The sequence below is a fragment of the Leptonotus elevatus genome, chromosome 8 (assembly GCF_054856555.1).
Source record: "Leptonotus elevatus isolate MCC_2025b chromosome 8, RoL_Lele_1.0, whole genome shotgun sequence".
Classification (NCBI taxonomy): domain Eukaryota; kingdom Metazoa; phylum Chordata; class Actinopteri; order Syngnathiformes; family Syngnathidae; genus Leptonotus; species Leptonotus elevatus.
The window spans coordinates 2246367-2270577 of record NC_141246.1 but is presented as its reverse complement, the minus strand read 5'-3'; the positions used below and the strand labels follow the sequence as shown (position 1 = coordinate 2270577).

At 40.4% G+C, this 24211-nt stretch overlaps 1 protein-coding gene across 4 annotated transcripts in view; it reads right to left on the bottom strand.

Annotated features, from left to right (window-relative positions):
* cacna1ib (calcium voltage-gated channel subunit alpha1 Ib) overlaps positions 1-24211 on the bottom strand; it is a 146439-nt gene that overhangs the window by 42458 nt on the left and 79770 nt on the right. For all 4 annotated transcript variants that reach the window (XR_015095759.1, XM_086082116.1, XM_086082117.1 and 1 more), the window contains 9 exons: positions 19524-19683; positions 17716-18058; positions 17541-17633; positions 14007-14346; positions 13195-13496; positions 5949-6100; positions 2780-2965; positions 378-495; positions 112-267 (listed from right to left, as the gene is read on the bottom strand). Coding sequence is in view for 3 of the 4 variants with exons in the window: in XM_086082116.1 (XP_085938242.1) it covers positions 112-267; positions 378-495; positions 2780-2965; positions 5949-6100; positions 13195-13496; positions 14007-14346; positions 17541-17633; positions 17716-18058; positions 19524-19683 (1850 nt within the window). In the remaining variant the exon portion in view is untranslated. The remainder of the gene's footprint in view (positions 1-111; positions 268-377; positions 496-2779; positions 2966-5948; positions 6101-13194; positions 13497-14006; positions 14347-17540; positions 17634-17715; positions 18059-19523; positions 19684-24211) is intronic.

Sequence of the window (24211 nt, the reverse complement as noted above, 5' to 3'; positions counted from 1 at the left end):
TGGTGGTCACATGAGGAAGTGGAGAGGAGCGTTTGTCTTCTGACCAACTAAAACATGCGATGGAGGCCAACGTAGACGCAATGTGACCGACCCGCGGAAGGCGTGCCTTACCTCTGCCTGAAAGCCTTCCACCAAGATGGCCACCAGCAGGTTGAACAGGACGTAATTCCCGAAGGTCATGAGGGCCACAAAGTAGAGCGCGGCCAGCGGCGACGTGGCCGCCATGCCGTTGTACAAGACCACGTTCCAGTCCTCCTGAGTCAGGATCTACAACGACAGGGAGGACGGCGACTCTTTCATTATTCATTACTTATCATTAATATTAATGATAAATATTAATGATTAATGATTAATATTAATGCACGCCGTCTCCGTACCTGGAAGACGGTGACGATGGCCCACAGCAGCGAGTCAAAGTTCTTCCTGTCCGGCACCGTGTCCCCTTGCTCCGTCTTCAGGCTGAACTTGCAGCCAAAGATGTGCATCCCCAAAATGCTATCGCACACAAACCACCACTCGTGGTTAACACACACACACGCACCGTGCACTAAATCTTAAGACTGTTTCCATTAGGGGTGTGCCCCCCCCCCCAAAAAAAATCGATTCTCATAAGAATCGCGATTCAGAATCGATTTTCGATGTTGCGAAATCGATTTGATTTCAATGATTTTATACTGTCTTGCCCTTGTTTGTGTGTGCCTTTATTGGGAGCGCTGTTCATGTTGTGCACGAGTTGGCCACTTAGGGGCAGTGTGGTTCTGATACACTGTTAAATTGTAGCCACATTAGAGAAGAAGAAGAAGGAAAAAGGCACGATCAAGTTATGTTTTTTTTGCAGCGTAAGAAGAGCATATGCCAGTGAGTAATGTCAACTTCTCTGTATACATTCCTGAAGCGTTTAGTATGAATAGCCGTTTTTTTTTTTTTGAGTGATAAAAGTGCCGCGAGTAGAGCGCTAATTAGCATTAGCGAGTCAGGCTGGAGTAGCTCATGACGATTCTTTGTACATCTATGAATTGAGGCAGCAATCATTGTCAATCAAATCAGTTTGAATCAAAAATCCTCCTGAATTCCGAATCGAATCGCAGAAACCAAAAATCGGAATCGAATCGTCCCAGATTCCCCACCCCTCGTTTTTCCATCTACAGAGAAGAAGAAGCGTTCGCGTGGTTGTCTCTGCCGCTGCTGCCGCCCGAGCGCGTGCTCGTTCGTCTCCACCGGCTGCTCTTGGAGTGTCTGCTCGTTAATGCGCGGCGCACGGCCTCAAGTGTCCGCTCGTTTCAGCGCATCCGGCGCTAATAGTCAGACGCTGCGATGCTCCAAGGGCGCCGCGGCGGCGGCACGTTACACAAAAACACTTCCCGCATAATAGCGGATGGCAGACAACAATTGGAATTGGGGGAACAAAAGAAGACGTGTGTCTAATGATGCATTCAAGGATGGTCAGAAGTCGGATTGATCCCAGTTGGCTTTTCCCAGTTCCGACCTAAAAGTGTTCGGAAAAAAAGTATACAGCCAAAATAGCGGATAGTGATAAATAGTTTTTTGTTGTGGTCATCAAAACTCATTTTGACCTCCAGCAAACTTGCCTTCTCGCAATTTTGCTTCATTTATTGTATTTATCTTATTTTATAAGCACTCCATACAGTTCAGTGGGATTTCCAAGTTCAAGGACGTTCCCGTACACACTTCCTGGTTGGAAGTCGGAAAAGTCCGACTTCACACTTTCCTTGAATGCAGCATTAGTGTGTTTACATCCGACTATAGCAGGAGCGGTTCTTATTGAGGGCCCCTTACACAAAAATGGAAGGCTGCTTGCTAACTAACTAACTAACTAACTAACTAACTAACTAACTAATGGCAAACAATATGACTATAATAACTGTATGTCAGTATGTATAACTTGTATAGATTCTGTGTCATTTCTTTCCTAAATGACCGACTGTACCTTTACTCATGTACTTTTAACATAACCATGTTACTTACTCATTTACCTGTTAACTATATATATTAAGAAATATTAATATCTACCATTCACTGGCTAACTATAATGATATACGGTGTTTATACAATATGTATATGTCTTTCTCACTGACTATCATGTACTTTAATGTAACCATGTTAACTAACTAACTCATTAATTTACTGGCAAACTATAACCAGTAACTACTATATAGTGTACTATTTAGTAAACTGTATAGTTTTGTATAATTACTTTATTTTCTGACTGATTTTGATATAACCATGTTAACTAACTCACTCATTTACTGGTAAACTATAACTAGTAACTATAGTGTACTAGTATTTGGTCAACTGTATCGTTTTTGTGTAATTACTAACTCAAGTGCTTTTAATGTAACCATGTTAACTAACTCACTCACTCATTCACTGGCTAACTAACGACAACAACATACAGCGTGTATAACTATAATTTTTGTGTGATTTCTTTACTAACCAACTGAAGGACTGACTGACCCAGTGACTAACTAACTTGAAAAAAAAAACATGTTAACTAACTCCCTGGCTCATTCACTGGCTAACAAAATGCAGTGTATCGGTCTGGTATAGTTTTTGACTTTGCTAAACGACTGGCTGACATACTTTGAATTTGTAACCAGGTTAACTAACTCACTCATTTACTGGCTAACTATATACAGTATATATACTGTACCTTGTATTGTTTTTGTGTAATTATTGCTTAGCAACAAGTGATCCATGTTCAGTTTTTTTTTTCTTTTTCATTGATTAATTGACTGATCACTCGATTGGTTCGTCTTACCTGAAGATGAAAATGAAGAGCATGAGCAGCATGCAGAAGGTGGCCACGTTGTCCATGGTCTTCATGAGGACCACGAGTTGTCTCCTGAGAGCCGGCATGAACCTGACCAGTTTGAGGACCCGCAGGAGACGGAAGGTCCTCAGCACCGACAGGCCGCCGTCAGACTGGCCTACGAGCTCGCACACGCTGGACGCAAAAGCAGAGGACGGAGAAATTATGTTGACCTTTGACCTAAAACATACCCTCGTTTGAAACCCTAACCAAGACGCCAAACCCTCATTTGAAACTTCAATGTTGGCTAATTTCAACCCTGAGTCTTGGTTAAAAAAAACCATATTTGGCTAAAAATCCAAGCCATGAACTTGATTTGAAATTGTAACCATGTCTTGAAACTGAATTTTAAACATCTGTTCTTTGTTTGTTGAAACTCGGGCGAGGTTGATATATGGCCCAAAAATAAAACGATTTTAATCAATTTCAATCTAATAGACCCAATGAATGTTTATTTAAAGGTGTCATTTAATCAAAAATATTTCCTGTGCAAAATGTTCAGACAACAATAATGTATATTGATTCTAAATTGGTTTTAACATAAACTTAACATTCATAGTTGGCAAAATTACAACTCACATCTGGATGTAACAGAATGTAAGAACAACAGCTTTTAATAATCCAGAAAACAAAATTAAATTTCACGATTTAGCAAATTTTCAACGATTCGATTTTCAAAATAACGATTAATTGAATTAAGCCCCCCCCTGGGCTGTTCTGGAAGAGGGCCTGACGGCCTAATTAAATTAGCTAATCATTTTAAAAAAATCTGCAGTATTTTTTCCAGTTTTTTTTAACACACTAATGACATTCGTCACCCCGCCCTCCGCCCCAAAAAAATCGGCCCAAAAAAATCGGCCCAAAAAAATGGCCCATTTTTGCAGATTTTTTTTTACTCTATTGTAAAGTTAAATACTGTACTAAAGGACAAAATAATGTAAAACAGTCAAATGTTCTGCCAAAAGAAATTATTTTAATTAATCACCTGGTTAATCGTTTAATTAAATTTTTATTCTGAAAAATATTAGAATCGGAAAAAAAAAAAATCCATATTGGCATCTCCATGTTTAAAAGCGAGACCTTTTTAGTGTCCTTAAAAATCAGGGAAAACCTGAATGTTTGAAATCACCAAAGCAAACGTGTGGAGAGCTGAACATGAAAGGTCGGTGCTCTTCTTCTCCCGGTTTATCCGGCGGGCCATCAAAGGCTCCGCCTCCTTCACGGCAAAGAGAAAAGCGCGCCGACAATGGAGCGATGTACGCTTTAGCGAGCACATTGAGGCCAGCCAAAAAGCGGCAAATTGGAGATAAGGCGGCGATACGGATCCGCTGAATGGCGCGTGACGGCCTCATTTGATTTCGCCGAGCTTTCAGGGGGGGGCTTTCATGTCTTTGATGGGGGGGGGGGGCGCTCATCAAATGAATGGCGGCAAACAGGAAACGTATGAAAAGCACCTGAAAGCCTGACAAAAGACCAAAAGGGGTGTTTTGACGCCCTGGCATTCAAATGCTTGACAAGGTTTCAAGCAGGTGGAAAAAAACAAAACAAAAAAAAGCAGAGTTCGGAAGCGTTCATGCGCCAGGACGCTTCATGCGTCGGCGCTTTTGAAGGTTTGTCCTGATATCGTTCCAAATGCTTGTTTCAAGCAAAGCGGCCATGTTTGTCACAATGTATGTTTGATACCCGAGAAGTAACTTGAAAGCCAAACCTCAACGTCAAAACCTAATTTTAAAGTTGAAGCCCAATCCATGAATTCAAAACCACAACCCTTAATTGAAACCCTGACATTAAATCGAAACCTTAATTTGAAGCCATAACAGAGTCTTGAAACCCCAAAAAATTGATCTGCTAATATTTGCTTCCAACCCACATTTGAAACCCTTGCTCGAATTTAAATCCATAACCCTGACTTGAAACCCGAACTACAAATCTTAAACTACAAACCCAAATTTTAAACCAAACCCTGACTTGAAACCCTAATTTGACACCAGTTTCAACCCCGAGCGCTACATAAATCTGATGCATTATTATTATTATTATTATTATTATTATTATTATTATTATTATTATTATTATTATTATTATTATTATTATTATTATTATTAATTGAAGCCAAAATCTAGACTTGAAATTTTCGTTTGAAACAACCCTGGCTTAATACCAAAACCTAATTTAGCTTTAAACTCTAATTAAAAAAAAAAAAAACTTTGTGTTTGAAACCACAAAACTTTGCTTGGCAACACTCATTTGAAACCGTAACCCTGACTTGCGACCCTAACTTGAGACACAAATCTCGGTTTGAATTTGACACCATAACACAAACTCCAAACTTAAGTCAACTTGAAGTTAACTTTTTTCCTTTGACCTCGTTCCAAGCTTTAAACCTTCATTTGAAACCCCAACATTGGCTTCAAATCTTAACTTAACGTTTACTCAAAACCCTATTCCTTTTATTCAACACTCATCCGAAACCCCAATCCTGGCTTGAAACCCAAATTAAAAAAAACCCTCACACTGTCGTCTTCATGATGTCCCTTGAAAACTAATCCCGAGTTTGTACTCTCGAGAATCCAAAACACACAAACCTTGACCGATGAACCGCACGCTGCTTCACCGAGTCATCGTGAAAACGTTTGTGAGGCAAAATAACGATTAATCGAATTAAGCCCCCCCCTGGGCTGTTCTGGAAGAGGGCCTGACGGCCCAATTTAATTAGCTAACCATTTTTAAAAAATCGGCAGTATTTTTTCCATTTTTTTTTTAACACACTAATGACATTCGCCACCCTGCCCCCAAAAAATCGTCCCAAAAAAATGGCCCATTTTTGTAGATTTTTTTTTACTCTATTGTAAAATTAAATCTTAACTTAACCTTTACTCAAAACCCTATTCCTTTTATTCAACGCTCATCCGAAACTTCAATCCCGGCTTGAAACCCAAATTAAAAAAACCCTCACACTGTCGTCTTCATGACGTCACTTGAAAACCAATCCCGAGTTTGTACTCTCGAGAATCCAAAACACACAAACCTTGACCGATGAACCGCACGCTGCTTCACCGAGTCATCGTGAAAAACGTTTGTGAGGGAAATTATCTTCGGGGGACCGCAAAAGCCTCACCTGATGATGACGATGACGCCATCGAAGACGTTGTAGGGGTTCCTCAGGTAGCTGAAGGAGCCGAAGGCGCTGAGTTTGAGGATCATCTCCAGGGAGAACATGCTGGTGAACACGATGTTGCAGATCTCCAGAACGTTGGTCAGCTCCTCGGGCTGCACGCAAACAAAAACAAAAAGCAGGTTCGAAAAAACCGCAACGGTGGGCATTTGAGGTGAGTCGTGAGGCGGGGTGGGGGCGGAGCCTGTGGCGGCGCAACGTCTGCCAGAAGAATGATAGCATTGGCGGAAGTGGGGCAGAAGTTCCTGAGGTCGGTCCGTCCTGACAAAAACTTTGTTGCAGGATGTCTTCGGAGATAAACGCCATCAATTGAGTGCCATGAGAAAACTAGTGTGAAAGCTTAACCCGGGCGCTTCTGTGGCTCCTCCCCCCAAAAAAAAAAAAATTTTTTTTTTTTTTGGGGAGGAGCCACAGAATTTTTTTTTATTTTTAGAAATTAACATTTTTTTTTAACATAGATTTTTTTGGGGATCAAATATTCTTTAAATGAATTGATTTAGATAAAGATTGAATAATTAATAATTATTAAGTTAAAGGGAGATGAAAAAGTTTGGAATATTACCTAAAAATGTCCAAAAAAGGAAGAGGAAGAGCTGAAAATGACCACAAAATCCCATGAAATTGCCCAAAAATGTCAGAGAATTGAATTTTAAAAAAAGTTGAAAAATGAACTATAAAGGCGCTTCCCAGTGCCGATGGACAATGACCCCAACTGCGGACGTTTTCATTCGAATCCAATTGAGCGTGATTGAGTTTTTTCTTGTCTGGTTGACGTGTCGCCTTTGAGATGATTTTTTTTTTTGTGATTAAGAAAACAACAACAACAAAAGAATTTGTAACCCTGAAGAAAAAAATGGCTGCCTGACTGTCTGACGTGCAACAAGCCCTCGCGTTGCAGATTATTTGTGTCTCCTTCTAGTGATGTGCATCAATGTGTGTTTGCTGACATTTGTACAGCGGTAAACACTCGATTTGTCCACACACACACAACACACACACACACACACACACACACACACACACACACACACACACACACACACACACACACACACACACACACACACACACATACACACACACACACACGACCGCCGCAAATTCGCCGCGCTGCAGTCTTGCATTTACATGAGTGTGCGTGTTGCGACAGCGCTAATAAGAGCTTAGCGGCGAGCTAACGACGCTTACCCGCCAGTTTGGCTAACTGACCCAAGACGTGAATGCGGTTTTGCCTTAACGGTCTCATTAGGGGCAGACCTGGGATCAGATCTGAAGCTGAGCTCTGCCATCAACAATAAAAAATATGTCAGTAATCGAAAAAAAAAAAAAAAGGGTTTGTAATTAATGGTGGAAAAACATTTTTTTTAAGACATGGCTTTGGCTTGATCAAAATAAAAAAAAATCACAGAATAATGGTGGATGTTATCCCAAAAATACAGCAAACTGGTAACAGTTGTTAGAATGAACCACATGCTGCTTCACGACACACTTCTTTGTGCCAAATCTCCGTTTTACACCCTCATTTGAAACCCTAACTTTGAGTTCAAACCCAAACTTTGGCTGTGAGCCCTTCATTGAAAATTTGAAGCCATTACCCTCATCTTCAGGAGCTCATTTGGAACCCGAACCCAGGCTTGATTCACCTAAATGGAAACCGTGACCCAAACTTGAACATGCAAGTCTGGTTCGAAACCCAATGAGAAACTCAACCCTGACGAGAAACCCTCAGTTTGAAGCCAAAATGAAAACTTCAGCCTCACTTGAAACCTTCATTTGGAAACTTGTTGAATTCAAATCCGGGCACAAGCTTGAATCCTTAACATTTTGTTCAAATACTAATTTGAAAAAACAGATCCTAATTGAAGCTTTAAAACCTAATTTGGCTTTAATTTGAAATCCTGTTGAAACCCTAACCCGGTCTTGAAACAATAACCTTTGCTTCAAATCGAACCCAAGTTTGAAACCTTAACCCTTGATTTAAAAACTTAGCCTAACCCTGGATAACAACTGAAATTGAAGGAAAACTAACTTTGGCTTGAAGCCTAATCCATACTCTATACTTTAATTTTGAAATCCGGACTTTAGCTTTCAGCCATAAAAAAAAAAAGAAAGAAAGGAAAATGAAAACTTAACACAAGCTTGAATCCTTAAAATGTTGTTATTAAAATATTAATTTGAAAAACTAATCCTTGCGGCAAAACCTAACTACAGATCCTAATTTAAGTTTAAAACTTAATTTGAAACACGGGCTTTAATTTGAAATCCTGTCCTTGGTTGAAACCCTAACCCGGTCTTGAAACAATAACCTTTGCTTCAAATCTCTCAAATCGAACCCAAGTTTGAAACCTTAACCCTTGATTTAAAAACTTAGCCTAACCCTGGATACCAACTGAAATTGAAGGAAAACTAACTTTGGCTTGAACCGTAATTCGTACTTTATACTTCAATTTTGAAATCCGGACTTTGGTTTCAAGCCATAAAAAAAATAAAGATTAGCAAATCCCGTCTGGTGTCATCACGCGAGCGCTCCGTCCCGCTTCCGTCCCCGCAACGCGCTCGTCACGGCGCGTGAATAATTCTTGGGCTTCTATGAGGAAGACTAACGCAATTTATTTATAGGACGCAACAGTTACGACAGGCGACCAATCCCACTTTTTGAGCTGGTAATTGCCACGGCAGGAAAAGATCCCGGGAGCGTTTGGCACTCGTAAGCCTGACATTTACGCTGTCTTCTTCCAAAATGTCACCACTGGTTTGAATATTGATCCCAAAAAAAAAGATGCGTCGCATATTTTAACTCTGGGGGTGATTTTTTTTTTTTTTTTTTTTTTAAGTTACTGGCTTAGGATGGAAATGTGAGTCAGAGATAACGAAAAAATTAAATGGATTAGTCTTCTTGCATTGCATCAAGTCATGGCGTGTTGTATGAAATTATGTTAAACGTCACACATTGTGATCGGCGTGAAACGTATTGCAATTCGAGTGAGTCGTATCGAAATTGATGTTAATTGTATCATTGACATTTTTTGGGGAAAAAAAAAAGTAAATTAGTTGGGATATAATGTATCCTAATTGGAGTAAATCTTGTTCTATTGTAAGTGAAATAAATACTATCCTAATTGGAGCAAATTACACCATAATTAGAATCGTCATTTGTGTGAATCATATTAAAAACAAAGTGAATCATGAATGTATCCTAACTTAAATAAATGACATCATAATTGATGCCATATCGTATCATAATTGGAGTGAATCGAATTGTTTTTTTTAACTGGTGTGAATTATCGTATAATTGATTTGAATTGGATTGTAATTGGTGTGAATCGAACCCAATTGTAACTGGTTTGGATCGTATCATAATTGGAGTGAATCATATAAAATATGAAGTGGATCGCATTGGAATTGAAAAAAATCGTATCTCAAATGGAAGGAATTAGATCAAATTGTAATTGGAGGGAATCATAATGTAAATGGAGTGAATCCTCTCATATAATACAGTCGTAGAAATGAATCGTATTGTATTTATTATAAATGGAGTGACTGATATCAGCTCCTAATCGAAGTGGATCGAATCGTAGTTAAGTGAAGTAAAACCTATTGTAATTGAATTGAATCGCAACATAATTGGAGCAAATCATTTGAGTGAATCGCAGAAATTTGAGTGAATCGCATCGTAAACAAAGGGAGTTGTCTCGTAAATGAAGCTAATCGTATCCTAGCTGGAAGGAATCGAATCATATTGTAACATTTTGATCGGATGGAATTACATCGTCATGTAAAGGAATCGCAAGGTAAACGGCGTGAATCCAATCATATCATAATTCAAGTGAATCCTAACCGTAATCGGAGTGAATCGTATTGCAATGGGAGAGAATCGGACACAGGTGCCGAGTCCGATTGAGCCAGCGCTTCTCCACTTCAAACGCGCACACACCAAGTTTGGGAGCGAGCGCGCAGCCTGCTCGATGTCTTCCCCATTAAAGCGAGTGGCGCTGAGCCGTCGTGGGACTATTTTTAGCCGTCTCCGAGATGAGAGACGAGAGCGAGGGGGCGCCGGCGTGTATCGAGCGCCGGAGATGTCGATGGAAAGACAAAGCGGGGACGGGAAACGGGAGGTAAAAAAGAAAACAAAAGATGCCAAAAGTCACATCGCCGCTGCCGGAAGAAGAAAGTTAAGTGCGAGCTACACGAGGACATTGAACCCGAGTCAGATTATTGTGGATTACTCCACTTCTACATAACAGCTTCAAACAACAAACTGTATATAGGAATGGAGCAAACCATTATTAAGGGCGTGCCCAAAAAGTCGATTCTCATAAGAATCACGATTCTCATTTAGTACGATTCAGAATCGATTTTAAATGTCCCAAAATTGATTTTATTTTAATTATTTTATACTGTCTTGCCTTTGTCTGTGTGTGCCTTTATTTGGAGCGCTGTTCATGTTGTACCTGGTTTGGCCACTGAGGGGCAGTGGGGTTTTACGCGGTTGAATATGCTGTTAAGTTGTGGCCACATTAAAGAGTAGAAGAAAAAATTCACGATCAACTTATTCCAATAAAAGTTTTGTTTTTTTCAGCGCGGAGCCGTTCTTTTGAGCGATAAAAGTGCCGCGAGTAGCGCGCTAATTAGCATTAGCGAGTCAGACTGGAGTAGATCAATACAATTCCTTGCACATCTGTAGATTGAAGCAAAAATCATCGTCAATCAAATCATTTTGAATAAAAAAAAAATCGCTCCTAATCGAAAATTAATTCTGAATCGAATCGCAGACCCCAAAATCGGAATCACATCGTAAGACATTCAAAGATTCACACCCCTAACGATTATGGTTTATTATTGTTGTATGTGTTAATCGAATCACGTAATCGGCATCGGCCTCAAAAAGCCACCCAATCATAACCCTGACACAATTTTGCCTAACCTCAAACCTAACCCAACTCAAAAACCAAACTAGACCAAAACATACCCCAATCCTAACCCCGCCCCTCGCCACACGTACCCCAATCCTAACCCCGCCCCTCGCCACACGTACCCCAATCCTAACCCCGCCCCTCGCCACACGTACCCCAATCCTAACCCCGCCCCTCGCCACACGTACCCCAATCCTAACCCCGCCCCTCGCCACACGTACCCCAATCCTAACCCCGCCCCTCGCCACACGTACCCCAATCCTAACCCCGCCCCTCGCCACACGTACCCCAACCTCGCCACTATTGCAACATGTCAATCAAAAGTCAACAAGCCTGTTTTTGCAAATTGCGTCCCTAATGAAGTGTCCTGTAACATCGGGCAGATTCAAAAAGCACCAAAAACAAAGTCAAGCGAGCACCTTTAAGTGTGTTAGTAGGACAGGAGGACGGAAGACGGCAGCTCGGGAATAAGAAAGTGTGGCACACATTTACGAATGAAAGAGAATTCATGAATGCAAAAATGGATGCGAGTGAAGAGAAAAAGTAAGCGCGCGTATTCGCGTCTCGTTGCTCGATGCTTATTCTGATGCTTTTCCTCAGGACGGAACAGCAAGTGCCATTTTGTGGACAAAAGTTGCAGTCAAGTCCAGACATTTTGGGACGTGGACACAATTGGCATCTTTTAGAAATGAAATGAACTGCAGACTGAACAATTATAATTTGAGAATATTTAAAACCAAATCAGTGGATTGGTGGGAAAAAAATGACAGCAATTTGTGGAGGTGCCGCCCACTCGATCATGATTGTGACGAGCGTGAAAAAAAAGATGAGAATTGTGATGATGTCACAATATTTATGGAATTCAAGAAAATAAATATTTTGAAGAAAAATAGAAGAATCTTTTTTTGGGTTTTCTTTGTTTTTTTTGGTTAAAGCAGTATATTCAAAGTATATTGATGAGGAAAAAAAATTGTATACTTTGTAGAAAAAGATTTACATTTGCAAGAAAATAGTTTTACAGTATATTAAATGTACATTAAATAATACATTACATTTTCTAAAAATAAAAGTTGTATATTTTCCAAGTGAAAACTAAAACTAAATGCATAAAAAGTTTGACAGTCTAAATTTTAAAGAATTACATTTTCTAGAGGAAAGGAGTATATTTTGGTAATATTAAGTAATATGCGTTGGATTACCCCCCCCCCCCCCCCTTCCCAAAAAAGGTAGTGCATTTCAAGAAAATAAAGTTATAAGGTAAAATACGATTTAAAAAGTTTGTATATTTTTAGAGCAAAATGTTTTGAAAAAGACGATATATTAGCAAAAAAAGTATATTTTAAAGAAAAAAAGTACCACAGCACATTTACACTGTTTTTTTTTTAAAATACATTGTAAATTCTACAATACTTTTCAAAAACAGTCCTACATTATCAAGATTGTTTCTAATTAACTTTTACATAACAGCATCATTTCAAGAAAAATATCTTTGAGAAAAAACATATTGTCCAAAAAAAAGATCCATCCATCCATCCATCCATCCATTTTCTGTACCGCTTGTCCTCACAAGGGTCGCGGGGGTTGCTGGAGCCTATCCCAGCTGGCTTCGGGCAGTAGGCGGGGGTACACCCTGAACTGGTTGCCAGCCAATCGCAGGGCACACAGAGACGAAACAACCATACTCACAATCGCACCTATGGACAATTTGGAGTGTCCAATTCACCTGCCATGCATGTTTTTGGAATGTGGGAGGAAACCCGAGTACCCGGAGAAAACCCAAGCACGGGGAGAACATGCAAACTCCACCCAGGAAGGCCGAAGCCCGGACTTGATCTCACAACCTTTGCACTGGGAGGCGGACGTGCTAACCAGTCAGCCACCGTGCCGCCCCAAAAATAAATAAAAAAATTAAAAAAAAAATAAACAAAAAAATATTTTTAAAAAAATAAAATAAAAAAAAATATATATATTAAAAAAAATAAAATAAAAAATAAAAATAAAAATAAAAAAATAAATAAAAATAAAAATAAAAATAAAAATAACAATATAAATAAAACTAAAAAATACAATTAAAAATAAAATAAAAATATAAATAAAAATTTAATTTAAAAAAATAAATAAAATAAAATAAAATAAAATAAATAAATATATAAATTAAAATAATAAAAAATAAATAAAGATATATATATAAAAAAAAAAATTAAAATGAATATTTAACAAGAAAAAAAAGTTGTTGACTTTCAAGCAGTAATTGTCGACATGATAGCAAAATGTACCTGCTGATGATGCTCGATGCCCATACTGATGGTATTGATGAGGATGGCGATCATGATGCCTCTATTGAAGTACTTGCTCTCCACAACGGCCCACAGCGTGGTCCTGGTGTCGTGCCACAGCCTCCCGCAGCGCTCGCCGGCGCCCTCGGCGCCGCCTCGCCCGCCCGCCGCCTTGCCCGAGTCCCCCGCGCGGCCCTCCGCCCCGTCTCCCTCGCCCGCGACGGGTGCGACCCCGTCGGCGAGCGCCGGGGCCTCGCCGGAGGGGGCGTGGTTGGGTTTGTTTGGGTGCCGACAGGTTGGGCCTGTGGGTAGGAAAATAAATAAATAGGATTATATATCAAGGGTGTCAAAATGAGTGCGTCTTTAACGGCACCATTTTTTTTTAAATACGTGATAAATGCTAATACTTTGAAAGTCTGTATTTGGGGGAATTTGGTCACAACGCAGCAGACGGGCCGACATCCAAATTTAGCAGTAATAAAATTAATAATAATGCATATATTTGTGGAGTATTTTGCACTTTTAAAAAGTGCAGAATTTCACAAGTTACTCCATTTGAAAGATTAGATAGCTCTTAATATGAAAAGAATGTGATGTCGCCAATGTCTTACAAATGCAAATATGCCATCTAGTGGCAGAAAAATGCCCTCAACACAAATCAATATCACTCATTTTTTTCCAGTACTGTTTCATTGCCTGACACCCCTAATATATATTTTTCTGCAAAATATTTGACTTTAATACTTTTTTCTTTTTAACAAAGTATTCATAAAAAAAACTAGCACATCACATACCGTACAATTTGCACTCACCGGGCGTCAAAACGGCAGCGCGCTCCCGACCTCCCCTCCCGTTGGCCTTGCGCCCCCTCGCGTCGGCGGCGCGCCGGCCCCGGCCGACGCCGCGGAACCCCCGGGGTTTGCCGCGCAGGGCGTTGAAGAGGGCGAGCGCCTGCCGGCGGGTCTTGCGGATGACGTGGCAGACGAGCTGGAAGAGTTCCTCGTAGCAGTCGCCGGGCTCGCTGGCCAGCGTGGACGAGGACGAGCATCGGGCTCGCTGCTCCTGCATCAGCCGGTGCTCGCGCTGCTTGGTCTCCGAGAACTGCGTCGCGATCACCACCAGGCACAGGTTGATCATGAAGAACGAGCCCACCTGCAAGAGGACGGGGGGGGGGGGGGGGGGGGGGGGCGTGGCTTGAAAAACAGGACTTTGCAACATGACAATTTTTTAGCAATTTGTGTCGTCGCCGTTTTCACGTTCAAACTTATTCATTGTGTTACGTGGTGGGACGGCGGAATGGAGCGTTTTTTTTGGGTGGCACGGACTGAACGGCGTGAAATTGCCGGCGTGACGTCAGACAAGAGTTTCCAATTAGCGAAGAGCTGTTGGACTGGTTTTGGCGGACTTATCATTAAGCTACCCGAGTTTGTGCTCACTCCTAAAATGAGCAACGTCAGGTGTTCCCCTTTTCGAGATGCGGCCTAATCAGCAGCAAAATCTCCTTTTTTTTTTTTTTTACTTCCTGCTAGGCTACTACGTTAGCACTTCCAAATTTGGGCATAGGTGTTGCCGCCCCAACTCTTTCACAATGAGTGAGTGCAGTGTGAAAGGGGATTCGCATAGACCCCAAGCGGTGCTCAAGGCCTTTTTGGTGGCCAGGATGAAAAAAAAGCGCCCTTCATATATCAAGACTAAAAATGAACAAAACGACACTTTAAACGTCTAACTGAGAAATCAATACAAATCCCGCAAAGTCATCAACTTTTGTGTGACTGTAGAAACTGATTTCTGACGAAAACACACGCAATCTTCTGCCGTTTGCTCGGCCTCGGCGGAGCGACATCATGAATACGATTTGTCATCGCGACGCTGCTGAGACGCGCTAACGAGCTTCAGTGAGCCAATCAAGATAGAGAGAAAAAAAAGAGAGAGGGAAAAAATTTTTTTTTAATAATATAATATAATCTGCTTTAAAACCACATACTTGGACAAAGAAAAATCGAAATGTAAATCAAACAGAAAATAAAAGAAAGTTGCATAAAAATGACGACACTGGGGCCCGTGCAGGCTAATGAATATGTAATGAACATAGCGGTTAGCATATTAGCATGCTGCCAGTCGTGTCGAGCGCCAGATCAAAGTACGCTTCGCAATCCTGTAATTCTTTGCGGCGAAACATGTTGAGGGTTGTCGTTTTCTGCTCGTTAAACATTCCTTCCAAATGCTTCTCGTGCAACGCTTTTAATCGCGCACGGCACGCCACCGTTGACTAAATGCCAGCACGCGACATCTGTTTTTAACGTTTTCTTTTTATTTAGTTTTTTTTTTTTTTTTTAACCAAAAGATGACAGCGGAATGTAAAAAAAAAATCTAACAAAATGAAACGTCAACTCATGACATATAATGGCTGACTGGCTAAGATGTAGAAAATGGAAGCATAGATTTAAAAATAATAATAATCACCAATGACCCTAAATAGATGGATTTAAAAACAAAATGAAAAAACATGCAAACGAATCCTCATCCTTACAACAAGATCAAATCAATGACAATTCATCTTTTAACGAATCAACATAAATAACTTCCAGCGTCGTCCCAATACTTTTGCTCAAATCTTCTGCGTCTTTTCCAGCACGATTGCGCGCCGTGCTCTTTATATTTGCCCAGAGACCAAACACCCGCGGCGCTCTTTAATTGCTTTTAACGGCCTCATCGGATCAGGCCCGACTAACCGTTCCCACAGTTGCGGCGCGATCGCGCGCTTCCTCGTTTGCACTTAATAGCGACGAAACGTTGCCGTTTACGAGACATTCATCAAAGTGACCGACTCGCGATTAAGAGCAAGCGTCAAAGCAACCACAGAAAATTCACTTCACTGAGTTAGAGGAGTTAGTATTTGCAGGACCGAGCCAAGCTAGAAAAAGTAGAGGTGTTGGGGGTGTTAGCTGAGTTTGAAGGAGTCGTGGAGGTGGTGGAGTTAGATGAGCATTCATGTTTTTTTTTTTTGTTTTTTTTTTTTTAAAGCATAGATTCATGTGGGTTACAATTTAAAGTATAGTTCAGAGTTAGATGACTTAAAGTTAAAGTTAAAGGAAAGTCAAGGAGTTACCAAACTGAGCAGATTTAGATAACTTAGTGGAGTTAGTGGCTTTGGAGAATTTAAGACTAAGAGTGAGTAGCGATAAGATCAGTTGGTGGCACTCAAAAAGTTAACATGTGCGGGTGTAGTTAATTATGGTACGAAAAAAAAAGATTTATGTGTTTTAGGAAAAACTAGTATAGTTAGAATTTTAGGAGAAGTTAGCTGGGGCCGAGAATTGAGAAGAGTTCGAGGAGTTAGACCTCTGAGCAAAGATATATGGGTTAGTAGTTAGAAGAGTTAGTGGTGTCTAAATGAATTGGGGGGGGGGGGGATAGAGGAGTTAGTAGAGTTAGATGAATCAAGTTAGAAGAGTTATTAATGTTAAGAGTGAGAGGATTTCACAGTCATAAGAGTAACTAGAGTGGGCAGCATTAGATAACTGAGTGGCATTAGAGGAGTTACTTGACTTTACTGAGTCAGCGGTTTGAACCAAGGTACGATGAATTGTTGGCGTTAAAAATGGTGGGGGTAGTGGAGTTAATTCATGTTAATAGAGAGTAGATGTATGAGTGTTCAAAAAACCCAACAATTATAGTCGCCATTTTAAATTAGTTGGTCGAGTTGAGTCAGATGAGTTTATGTTTTCAAGGGAGTTACGGGAGTTGGTCGCATTTGAGAAGTTAGAAGACTTGAGTCGAGTTAATTGAGTTGTAGGAGTAAGCGGCATTAGCAAAGTCTTTACAATTAGTTGAGTTAGATGAGTTAGTGGTGTTAACTGTGTCAGAGGAAATAGTGCAGTGAGTGGCATGAGGTGACTTAACAGTTAAAGGTGATAAAAAATACCAAAATATGGTAGATTTATATGTGTCAGAAAAGTAAGATAATTGATGTAGTATCAAAAGCTATCGATGAGCCAGATAAGTTAGTCAAGTTCGAGTCGTTAGATGCTTTAGATGAGCTAGGAGCCAGCAGAGTTAGAAGTTAGAGTTAGTTGAGTTAGAACACTTTGATGAGACGCAGAGTTAGTTGAGTTAGAACAGTGAGAGGACTTAGCGATGCATCAATTGAAGGAGTTAAGTCAGTCTTGAGTTTCTGCCATTAGCGGAACTAGCAAAGTGAGAGACCGTAAGAGAGTGGCAGCGAGGAGTTAGTTGAGCTAATTACGGAACTGCTTCATTTGACCGTCATTTGGAGCTTTTTTTTTGGTTTTTTAAGAGGAAGCTAACATTTGCGACATGAGCCGTAAAATGTTGTTTGAACTCACGATGATGAGCAGGATGAAGTAGATGAAGTTGTAGAAGGAATGCGCATCCATGACGTAGTACATGATCTCCACCCAGCCTTCCAACGTGATCACCTGCACAAACACGCGCACACGCCAACGCACGTCATCGCCGCACACGTCAACACGCTAATCATCCACGAACGCGCGTCGCTACCTGGAAGATGACGATCCAGGCGTAGGCGATGTTGTCGAAGTTGATGGCTCCCTTGTGCGGGTTGCTGAAGCCGGTGTGACACCGGGTGTAGTACTGGTTCCAGTTGACGCACAGGCCCGTTGCCCCGGCGCTGCCGTTGGTGGGCGGCTCGGCGCTGAGGCCCAGCGAGCGGCGGTAGAGCACGTCGTCCTTGTCCAGGCAGCACGCGCGGCCGCCCTCGCGCCGCGCCGGGACGTCCCGGCACGACATGATGCCGTTGTCCATCGGCAGGGAGCAGATGAACGGACGCTCGTCGTCCTCGTCCGCCATGTAGTACGGACGAGGGAGGCGGATGCCCGTCGTCCTGAGAGACAGCGATTGGACGCACGTGAATGGAGTCGCTCTCTTTTTATTCAACCTCTGATAATATTGGATTTTATGGCCGTTGAGTATTTTCGAAGGAATCGGCGAAGGTTTGTGAGTGTTTGCGAAGGCAGCGAATGTTGTTGTTGTTGTTGTTTTTGGTCAAAATTCCTTCAAGGTCACAAACGATGTTTGCCAACAATTTTAACTCGTTCACTCCCAGCCATTTTCACTGAAGCAAGCTTCTTCTCTCCGGGCTGTTTTACTGGATTTTGACTGATTTTGCGAGGTTCACAGGATATTCTGTTCTATTGCTATAAAAACATATAAAACATATACAATCCTACCAAAGGAAAGATTACAGTCTCTTCTTTCATCAGGCAAAAAAAAAAAAGATATTTGTATCTGTTTCCGTTTTGCAGCAATTAGCATTAGAAAGTTTCATCATTATCTGGAAAAAGAGCTTGACCCTGGCTGATCTCTTATACTCTACTGCAACCCGCTGGCCATTTTTTTGTAATAACTACCATTGCTTTCGTGGCCATTTTTGATTGAAGATCTGTCCAAATCGATTAATCAACAAGTAATCGATTATCAAATTAATCGACAACTACTTTAATAATCGAGTACAATTTTTTTTTTTTTTAATTGTCCAAATCCTTTTATTTCAGCATATCAACAGTAATTAATTGTTCAATGATTTCTGTAGTCCTTCATGAAAGAAGACTGATTGTCTTCTGCGTTTAATCAAAATAAGACATTTGCAAACATGTTTTTACTTTGGATTTTTTTTTTTTTTTAATCACTATACGAATACAAAATAACCACCAATCACTGGTTAATAATCTGTAATCAGGGGGGGGAAATGCTTTGGTATTACACTTTAATGCAAAATTAAAATGAATGTGATTAGTTGATTCATCGATTGAATAATCCATAGATTAATCGATTCTAAAAACATTTGACAGTGACAGCGCTAGAAGCAGCCGTTGTAACATCAGACTGGTTATTTTTTTCCAAGCGGTCTTCAAAACACAAACTCCTCTTTTCTACCCAATTTAAAGAAAAATGCAAACATTTAGTTTCAGTGGTTGCGATTGCGCGTGAGAGGATCATGGCGGAATCGTTCAAATGAACAAATTGGTCCGGCGTTTTCCCAGATAACGACTGACGAGACACCGGACAGCGTTCGTGTGCGACAGGTGGGTGAGGGCGTCACATGATTGCGTCACATGATTGCGTCACATGATTGCACCAACGCTGCGATCTTCATCTTCAAATCGGTTGCCATGGCAACGCTTTCACCCTTTTTTTTGTGAAACGATGATTTTTTTTTCATCAGCATCTCGCACGCACACACACACACACACACACACACACACACACACACACACACACACACACACACACACACACACACACACACACACACACACACACACACACGCATGTACACACACACTCACAGGGTCAGGTTCTCCTCCGGGTAGCAGCGGTTCCGCAGCAGCCCCGCCCACAACTGCACGCCGATGATGCCGAAGATGAAGAAGACGAAGAAGCACAGCAGCAGCACGTTGCCCAACATGGGCAACGTGTCCAGCAGCAGATTGACCAGGATGCGCATGCCTGCGTGACATTAACACACGCACAGAAAAAATGTCACGAGAAGCCATGCCACAAAAAGGACAACAAATTCTTCCATTTTTTGTTGAAAGCAAACATTTAAAAAAATCTATGCTAGCTTTGTTACTTTAGTCCCCAAAGCCAGTTTTCACCTGTTAATACACAATTTGGTAAAGATGTCTGTCAGGGCGAGACCCAACAACAAAGTCTCAAGAAGTCTGAAAAGACACAGGAAAGCTACTGTTTTGTTTTGAAGTGGCCATTTTAGGCTTACTTGCTAGCTTAACATCCACAACTGGCCTGTTAGCATCCCGCGGACTTCACTCGCCAAAGGCTGTTTCAGTGATCAACATAAAAATTGGTAGGCTTGCCAAACACAAAAAAAAAAGTCTTAAATAAGACACAGGAAGTCTGCCATTTTATTTAGAAGACATTTCTGTCTTGCCAGAATAACCACCTTGATAGCACCAGGAAATCTGCTGTTTTGAAGTAGCCATTTTAGGCTTACTTGCTAGCTTAACTGGCCTGTTAGCATCCCGCGGACTTCACTCGCCAAAGGCTGTTTCAGTGATCGACATAAAAATTTGGTAGGCTTGCCAAACACACAAAAAAAAAGTCTTAAATAAGACACAGGAAGTCTGCCATTTTGTTTAGAAGACATTTCTGTCTTGCCAGAATAACCACCTTGATAGCACCAGGAAATCTACTGTTTTGAAGTGGCCATTTTAGGCTTACTTGCTAGCTTAACATCCACAACTGGCCTGTTAGCATCCCGCGGACTTCACTCGCCAAAGGCTGTTTCAGTGATCAACATAAAAATTGGTAGGCTTTTCAAACACACAAAAAAAGTCTTAAATAAGACACAGGAAGTCTGCCATTTTGTTTAGAAAACATTTCTGTCTTGCCAGAATAACCACCTTGATAGCACCAGGAAATCTGCTGTTTTGAAGTGGCCATTTTAGGCTTACTTGCTAGCTTAACTGGCCTGTTAGCATCACTCAGACTTTTAGAAAATTCAGCCCCCCTCAAATGCAATTTGGTAGACTTGTCGATCACGAGTGCAACCACACACAAAAAAAAAGTCTTAAGACGCCATACCTGAAAAGAAAGAGGAAGTCTGCCATTTTATTTTGAAAAAGCTAGTTTCACTTACCAACATGAAATTAAACACCCACACAAAAAAAGTCACAAAGAAGCCACAGACAATCTGTTAAAGTCCGTTAAATTTCATATTGTGTTGCGAAATTTTCCAGGCGTCCTTCAAATTTCTACCAAATTTCCACCGCATACGCGAGACGGATGGACGACATCTGAGCTTTTTTGTCACTGCATGCGTCACTTTGCAAAGGCAAAGTTGAAACCAACCGATTGGTCTGACATTTCCATACAAATCCCATATTTTCATAATCATCTGATTAATCTCTAATCTCCTCGCTAATTGTGATCCCGCGGCCCGTTACTTTGTGTCGGAGATTCTCGAGGGAACGATAATCGGATCAGTTTAGCATTTGGCTGACTCATCGGCGCTAATGGGCAAACAGCGGCCACTAGGGGCCAAATGATGAAAGCGCTCTTGGACGTTAAGAGGCAAAGGAAGCCCGAGTGGATTATTTGAGTGATTAATGTTTGAAAAAATGTGACCTTCCTCTCGTGACAGCTTCATTTGAATACACAATGAGTAATATGATTTATGAATGTACTTGCTGATGAAAGTAGCCATACAATGATTGTGCTTAAAATAAACGTCATCAATTTGAATAGAAACATAAAATAAAAGGAGATGACATTATGATTGCAGTATAAAATCAACTACCGTCTTAAATAAATAATTCCTGAAAATTACACCCAAAAATTTGGTTGGATTAAAATATAATAAGTGTGATCAATAAAATAAAATTAAAATAAATGACATTTGAACCGAATCAAACAAAAATAATTGCTTCAACTCTAACATGAAATGATATTTAAACTATTATGAACGTGTTTTATTTAAATAAGCTCATTTGAATAAACCAAACAAGCCGGGAAAGCTCAGATGTGGGAAAACAATAACGGACCGCTAATAAAGCTTCTCCCAAGGGGGATTATGGGTAATGTAGTAAACAGCTCCGACTGCATTTAAACCGCAGCCGCTGGGAGCCACCGTTGGCCAGCTTCCATTAGCGCCCCCATTAGGCGACCGGCTGAGCGAGCGCGCATGATTCTTAATCCCACAATAAGGCCGAGTGCCGCCATTGGCCCAAAAGCGCCTGCCGCCGCATGCTGCTGTCAGCGTAATGGGCGGGGACGGAATTATCCCCGAGATGTTATTTTAGCATAAAACGCAGTCAGATCGGATTTGGCAGCTGAACGCATCGTTGTGTTGTCAAAACCTTGTCGAACATGTGAACAATTGATGAGAATAATGTGAAAATTCTGGACAGACTTTCAAGGACAACTTGGTCCAAACTTGAAAATGTCAAGAAAAATCGGGTTTAAAAGTACAAATTTCAGGGAGATGCACATGTTGACTTTTTGAATTGACATGTTGGCAATCTCCTTGAAATTTGCATTTTTTGACGAGTAGGCCTGATTTTCTTTGAAATGTTCCCCCTCCATCACAAAATAATTTTTTTGTTTGACGCTGTAACTTTGACCAAAGAAGAAGAACAAAGACAGGAAGTATTTCAGATCACCCAAATTTTTTGGCTGAAGATGATGTCATTCCCCTTCAATCCTGCTTTTTATGCCAACAGAGCGCAACAGCCGTTGCTTCATTTTATAAGGGAAGTCTTTGGGCGTGATTATTGATTATTGTATATTATTTGATCCGAAAAATTGGGATCTACTTTATAAACTGGGCTGTTGATGTTACGTAACTACATATGAGATGTTTGTCTCTCTGTTTATTCTCATATTGTGATTATTATTTTACATTCTATATTGTTATTTGTTGACATTTAAGAAGTCATGAAATCCCCTGATTCGGAGTTTGGCTCGCTGTTTGTCGAGTCAACACTTTTGGGAACACTGTTTATACAAAAACAGTATTTGCGCATTACTTTTATATGTATTTTAATGTGGTTGCATTTTTTTTTTGTTAAGTGTGTTTAAGCAGCTTCAAAGAAATGCAAGTGTTGAAAATGTTGTAAAAATGTTGTAAAAATCGAAATGGGGTACGTGACCCCTCCCAAGATTGAGGGTCAATCTGTACTTCCTGTTTTTTAGATCTGTCAGATTTTTTTTTTTTTTTTTTTTCTAAGAGCTCAGTATTGTTCATTCGGAAATGTCATCATCATTGCTCTTTTATTATTTTTTTTTATTTTTTATTATTTTTTTTAAATGTCGACATTAAACCAAGGATGATTTTTCCAGTGGGCACATGATTGGTCGCAATTGTCAATCAATACTCCCCAGAAAGCTTGATATCAACCCTATTGATATCGATTCCGAGATTGTCGTGTTGCCGATCGTCCCTTTTTCTACTCTGTAAAAAAAAAATGAGATAAAGGAAGTCATCTTGGACGACTTTGAGGTCTGTTGATCAGAACAGAAGCAAAACCGCAACACAAATCCCAGCGTCAGAACGTCCCACTTAAGCTCAACTCCGTCCGACGGCGACTGAGAAACGCACGGAGAATAAAAAGCAAACCTGATTGGGAGCTTTGAGCGTCCATCGTCGGGCCGATGAAAAGGCTTGCGCTGCATTTGGAATGATGAAAAGATTTGGTGCGGATTAGATTGGACTCCACTTCACTGGCTTTGAATTGGAAATTCAGTCCCCGGAATGCAGTTGTGAAATTTGGTAGGCGTGTCAATCAAAGAAGCTTCATGAAGGCTGCCATTTTGGTCGAAAGCAGAATTTTTAAGGATCAATTGTGTAACATGTTTATTTTTGGTCATGGAGTAACACGAGATGACGCTTAGCGGAATGACATTTGGGAGCGCTATCGATCATGAATGAATCTACAAAAAAAAAAAAAAGTCTCAAGCGGCCAAACCGGAAAAGACACAGGAAGTCGAGCATTTTGGTTTGAAGGATGATTTTAGACTTTTGTTTCCATTTGTCTTGGTGTGTTTATTGGAAAATCAGCCCCTGGAGACAGTTTCACTTCGCGGATTGAAATTTGGTAGAATATGTCTCTCAAAAAGCAATGCGGCAAAATACACAGAAAGTTGGAAGCAGCCAACTCAGGATCACGTTTGTCGTTTTTCTTGGTGTCCTTCAAAGAAGAACTCCTCTTAGACTTTTGTCCGTCTGAAACATTTTATTTTTTATTTTTTTATTTATTTTTTTTAATTTTTTTTCTATAAAGAGCTCAGTATTGTTCATTCGGAAATGTCATCATCATTGCTCTTTATTTTTATTTTTTTATTTTTTTATTTTATTTATTTTTTTATTTTATTTTTATTTTTATTTTTTTATTTTATTTATTTTTTTATTTTTTTATTTTTATTTTTTGTGTGTGTGTGGGTGAGTATGTGTATGTGTGTGCGTGCGTGCGTGCGTGTATTTGTCTGAAACATTTTATATTTGGTCATTGTGGTCTTA